A 5,971-nucleotide genomic window follows, 5' to 3' on the forward strand; every position below is an offset into this window, starting at 1 on the left:
CGCATTCTCATCAGGACCTACAGTGTTTTATGGTTCTGGATTCTTATGTGAGATGTATAGTAATAAGCTTAAAACGGTTTCTTTACTTTAGGATGAGTATATGCCTCTCGATTCTGGTTCTGTTATATAAAGCACAGTAATGCCTCAACACACCTGTTTCCAACTGGTGACATAAACAATGTCAGTCCAATGTATGACAAATGTAATTGACACGTTAGGTAACTGACACATGTGACAGTGGCATGATCGTTAACAATGTGCATGATATTCGTCAGATGGTGATGTACACATGCAGTGTTGAATTTCACACTATAAAAAACACGTGACTGTCTGCAATTTAGAAATTAGTAATCAGAGTTGAGGACGGAGACTACATATGCGTGCAGACAGATAGCAAGTGTTCGTTGTGTGCGAGAGTGGGTACACAAGTTGTCTCCAGAGAACTGTGGGAGAGTCAGGAACAAGGTAGGTGTGTGATATGAATAACAATCTGCTGTTTTGATATAAAGAATACAAGGGGTGTGCAATATGGCCGGTTTATCGACATTTACCGGTTCAGACAAGAAAATGGTGTGTATTGCGATACACTGATCAAAAACCGGCAATTTGGCATGGATTGGGGAAACTCGGTAACTCTCGGAAATCTTCATTATTCTGGCGATTGTGGTAAAAGTGGAGGGAATGACCGTCGTGAATATATTTAACTGGATTAATTTCGGCTTGAGGTTGTGTCCTTAATTTTTGTTCAAGTGTTTCGCGATGTTTTGGATCTAAATGTTGAAAATGTTTTGGATCTAAATGTTGAAAATGTTTCGGATCTGAATGTTGAAAATGTTTCGGATCTGAATGTTGAAAATGTTTCGGATCTGAATGTTGAAAATGTTTATCCATAAATGACCTGTGATGTTTCATATGTTCTGACTGGTTCAACTTGTCTAAAATCTCAGTGCTTTTTTTCAGAGTGGACTAAATACATGAACCTAGTACTTACTGTGTTGATGTTAAATCGTCCTTTTCCTTGTTTCATTTGTGCCAAACATTCTTTACATGATTAAAGTTTTGTTTATTAAAGTTTATTCAAATATAGTGATTTTGTTGTGTATTTAATTTGTATATTAAGCGTTAACCTGATTATAAGTATTCATTGTGTTGAAATAACTTCTTGCAATATCGTAAATGGATGTTAATTGGTAAATAGAGTGTCACACGATTGACACTAAGTTGACGTGTATTAGAATGGCTCTGTAATCTAACTGTCACATCGGGTTCATCCGACCACACCATAATGGACTGAGATCACTAGGAACACATGGTGAAGTGCTACCCATAACTGAGCACCAGTATCAACGCACGTGCCTTTCTTGACATGCACATGTTGTTTGTTTTAGAAATTCACATAACTGGTGGAGAGAGAGAGCGAGAGAGAGAGAGAGAGAGAGAGAGAGAGAGATATTACAATATGAAATGAATCCAATTAATTAAAGAGTATCAATGTACAAAGATAACACTTCCATAATGGAACATATGAGATCAACAATGTGTCCTTTTTCTTTGGATCTTGATGCCTTAGTGAAGTTTCCTCTTTTTCCAGTGCTTGATGCTTGTGTGTAGATTCCTGGTTTGTTGGGATTTTCATGAGGTGGTCTGAAAGGGCAGCTTTCGTGGCCGAGTTTTCTTCAGAGATCTGATGTTCTTTTATCCTGGTGGCTGTGGGGTCTGATGTCTCTCCTATGTATTTGTCTCTGCAGTTGCATGCATGCTGAAAGTGATGTCTGTTTTAGCTGCTCTGGTGAGCAGTCTGCTGATCTGGTTATTGGTAGGACCTTGGTACAGGATGCGGACGGAGATTAGTGATGGGACAAGTTCAGACTTAGGATCAGGATCATTTTTTGGGTTTTGGGTTTTGCTTATGGTTTTCTGTGCCAGACGTGGGAATCCAGTCAGGGTAATGGGTGTGTACTTGAGATCATGAATGTCTTGGCTGAGGCTGTTTGAACTGCAGATGGCTATGGCACTTCGGTTGATGGTGGCAATGATTGCTTGGTTTATCTGAGGATGGAGGTTTGAATGTACTGATCTGTGTGGGTTGGTTTGTGGTAGACGGCAGTGAGCATATTGCCTTGACTAGTACTGTTGTCGAATTGTACACCAAGGAAGGCTGATTTGTAATGGTTTGTGTTTCCATAGCGGTTTTGATTTTGTTATGTTTTAGTCTGAGATACCAAACTAGTACAATCTGGGTTATTAACCCCACTTGTCTCATGCAGAGGAATAATGAGAATAGGAAAGTGATCCAGAAACAAATGATATTCTGTTTTGTTCTTGCAGGATGTGCACAAGAATTATACTGGCGCTTCTGGTCTTGTTGGCAGTGTTACATATTGCAGAGACTCAGAAAGTGTCCACTCTAAACGGCCCCCTTCTTGGAGAGCGTGTGTCAGTGTTGGGAAAGTCCATTGACGTATTCTATGGAATCCCATACGCCAAACCTCCTGTAGGTGATCTACGCTTCAAGCATCCTCAGCCTTCAGAGTCATGGGGACCGGAAGTGAGGGATGCACGGAAACCAACTCCATCCTGCTTCCAATGTGACGACGACGTTAGCACTAATGAGAAGCACAAACAGATACCCGACGATTACAGTGAAGACTGCCTTCATCTGTCAGTGTGGGCGCCATCAGACAATGCTGGCAATCTGGCAGTAATGGTCTGGATCCACGGTGGAGGTTTTTTTAGTGGATCTACACGAGTGGAACTATATGAAGGAAAATTCATTGCAGCAGAGAATGACGTCATCGTTGTTTCAATGAACTATAGATTGGGGCCTTTAGGGTTCAGCTATCTGGGGCCAGATACCATCCCTGGCAACATGGGCTTGATGGATCAAAGATTAGCCTTACAGTGGGTGAAAGACAATATTGTCAACTTTGGTGGAGATCCAACCCGAGTGACCATATTTGGGGAAAGTGCTGGTGCTGCATGCGTGAGTCATCACCTGGCGTCACCATTGTCACGTGACGTATTTGACAGAGCAATCATGCAGAGTGGGAATTTCATGTGCCCATGGGCCTATATTTTACCCGACACCGCCAAAGAGAGACTGGAAACATTTGCTGATCTCCTTAAATGTCCCACTTCCACAGATGAAGAGATATATGACTGCTTGAAGGCAGCAGATGCACAAACTATGGCAAACGTTCAGCAAGATTTGTCAACTTTAGGACCTGCATTCACTCCAGTTGTGGATGGGTACTTTCTCCCAGATGACCCCAAGACTCTTCTCTCCACTGGTTCCATAAAGCAGGCCAGTGTCCTGCACGGCTTCATGAAAAACGAAATGACACTTGCTTCCGCAATGGCCTTGCAGGGGATGAGAAAAATATCTACATTGCCGGAAGCATGGGAGTTAAGTGGCACCGAATATGCAAATCTGCTTAGGATGACCATTGGAGTTTTTGGCAAAGTGGAAGAAGCACTTCGTCTGTTTTTTGAGAGTCAGAAAACTCCCCTTAAAGATAAAGACTTATTTGAAGTCGTGGATCAAATCACTTCAGATAATAATTTCAAGTGTCCTCATTACGAGTTTGACAGACTGTACTCTCCTGACAACCCTACCTACGAGTACAGTTTTAATCACCGACTATCCGTTAGTCCGTTTCCACAGTGGATAGGAGCAACCCACGCGTACGAGCTTGACTTTACGTTTGGTTGGGTACTGGACAAGTCTTTGGGGTGTACAGAGGAGGAGGTGCAACTCAGCAGGGCAATCATGACCTACTGGACCAACTTTGCTAAATCTGGGTGAGTGTGTGTGTGTGTGGTTGGGGGGGGGGGGGAGTGAGTGAGTGAGTGAGTTTAGTTTTACGCCGCACTCATCAGTATTCTGGCTATATTGCGGTGGTCTGTAAATCGAGTCTGGACCAGACAATCCAGCGATCAACAACATGAGCATCGACCTGCGCAACTGGGAACCGATGACATGTGTCAACCAAGTCAGCGAGCCTGACCACCCGATCCCGTTAGTAGCCTCTTACGACAAGCACAGTCAGCTTTTATGACAAGCATGGGTTGCTGAAGGCCTGTTCTACCCCGGGACCTTCACGGGTCTGTGTGGTGGAATGACAATGATGTATCAAGTTCTAGAATCCGCACAGTTTGGTGATTTTCGAACGGATGAGTCCATGAGCATTATCACTTATCAGCTTCTTGTCCGATCAGATGTATTCTAGGAATATCATGTTCTTTAACTGAGATCTGTTGATCCTGAACATATTTCATTGCTACCTATGGTGACCTACTCAGGTTTGTTAGCCAAGTTACACGTATTCCACATACGTACAATGTCTAAACCAGTTGTTTCTGGATGTGCTCACTCATTTTGAATGATACCGAACATATCAAACAGACCTTTGAAGTTCTCATATTTTTTCAGGAACCCGAACTCTCCAGTCCCCGTCAAGGTGGAATGGCCAGCCTCTAACAACACTGATCTCTCCTACATGATGCTTGACGTGGGCAGCAAGTTAGCAGCAGGACGCGGGGCAGTCCACCACGAATGTGTGTTCATGGACAGGATTCTATCCATGATATCTGAAGGTAATATCTGAGATCACAGGGAACACGTTGCTATTGCACATAGGTGAATGGTTGCCATGTTCTTTCAAGGTCAGGTCTCTCTTCAACATATTCATTCGTATTCAAAATATCAGAGTGTGCCTCCTTTTAGGATGTTTGCAATATTTGTAAAACACAAATCATTCCCGAAATGACAGACCAAAATTCATACGAAGGAACGCCGATAATGGATGTGATATGACAACTGCAAACACCAACAACCATACCAGCTTGTATAATTAGTCATAGATAATTTCACGCAAGTACGTGTGTAATGTGGAAGACGTCAAATACTGCAAGCTATGGTCAGGATTTCTCACAGACTTCCCCGGTTATGATTCTTTGCTTGTTGTCATCGTATCCTGCTTCTTGTTTTCACAAAGCTGTGAATGTCTGAAACCCATGTCACACCGGGAGTGAGTGAGTGTGGTTTGATTTTACACCGCTTTTGGCAATATTCCAGCAATATCTGGGCGGGGAAAACCAGAAATGAGCCTAATGTACCCATGTGGGGAATTGAACCCCGGTCTTCGGCATGACGAACGAACGCTTTAACTATTAGGCCACCCGATCATACAGGCGGATTGGGATGTAATGAATCATATTGTTATGTTTCAGACCCTCCGGAAGAACAGGAGTACTGCATAAAAGGATGACCGAACAACATCGTAACAATCAGACCCCGAGTAAAAGATATATTTCATTAAAGCTGACCATCATTAAAGCTGCTTTGAACTGCCTATAGTTTTAACTCTCTAACATTGTATCGGGAAAACAGGTGTCGTAGAGCCCCGCTGTTGTGTAGTTGTTGTCGTAGTTGCTGATGATAGTAGTTTAGAGCAAATTTTATGGATAACATGTTTTTCTATTTCGTGAGTGAGACGTTTCGATACAGGGGTGACTCCTTCTTGACACCGGCACCAAAAACTGTATCGAGACGAAATAAAGAAGTTGTAATCCTTAATGTGTGTTCTATCCTCAGCTTCTGTGATGCCACTCAAACAACATATAGTAGTTGGGGATGTTGCCGAGGGATATGGGTGTCAGCGTCGTATACATATACGCACGCACGCACATACATACACACATACATAGAGGGAGAGTGAGAAGAACAACACCGTGTGAAATTAAGCTGTAGTAGTGAAGTAGTGAACACCGAGTGAAATTACCTGTGGGTAATGCATCTTTAGGTAGGTTTCAATCACGAGTATTTTTACAGATGTTACTCCACTGCCTAAATAACTGACAATAGGTTGAAGCAGCTGCCAATGGGTTGAAGAATCTGACAATTGGTTGAAGCAGCTGACAAAGGGTTGAAGCAACTGATAATGTGCTGAAGCAACTGACAATGGGTTGA

At 42.7% G+C, this 5,971-nt stretch overlaps 1 protein-coding gene across 1 annotated transcript; it reads left to right on the forward strand.

Annotated features, from left to right (window-relative positions):
- Positions 1–346: 346 nt before the first annotated feature.
- On the forward strand, positions 347–5,578 carry LOC137259850 (cholinesterase-like). Its single transcript, XM_067797476.1, has 4 exons — positions 347–465; positions 2,329–3,801; positions 4,433–4,596; positions 5,233–5,578. Exons 2-4 carry the CDS (start codon positions 2,330–2,332, stop codon positions 5,268–5,270), a joined length of 1,674 nt encoding a protein of 557 aa, XP_067653577.1. The 5' UTR covers positions 347–465; position 2,329; the 3' UTR covers positions 5,271–5,578.
- The last annotated feature ends 393 nt before the right edge of the window (positions 5,579–5,971 follow it).

This window comes from Haliotis asinina, chromosome 13, assembly GCF_037392515.1.
Source record: "Haliotis asinina isolate JCU_RB_2024 chromosome 13, JCU_Hal_asi_v2, whole genome shotgun sequence".
NCBI classification, from domain to species: domain Eukaryota; kingdom Metazoa; phylum Mollusca; class Gastropoda; order Lepetellida; family Haliotidae; genus Haliotis; species Haliotis asinina.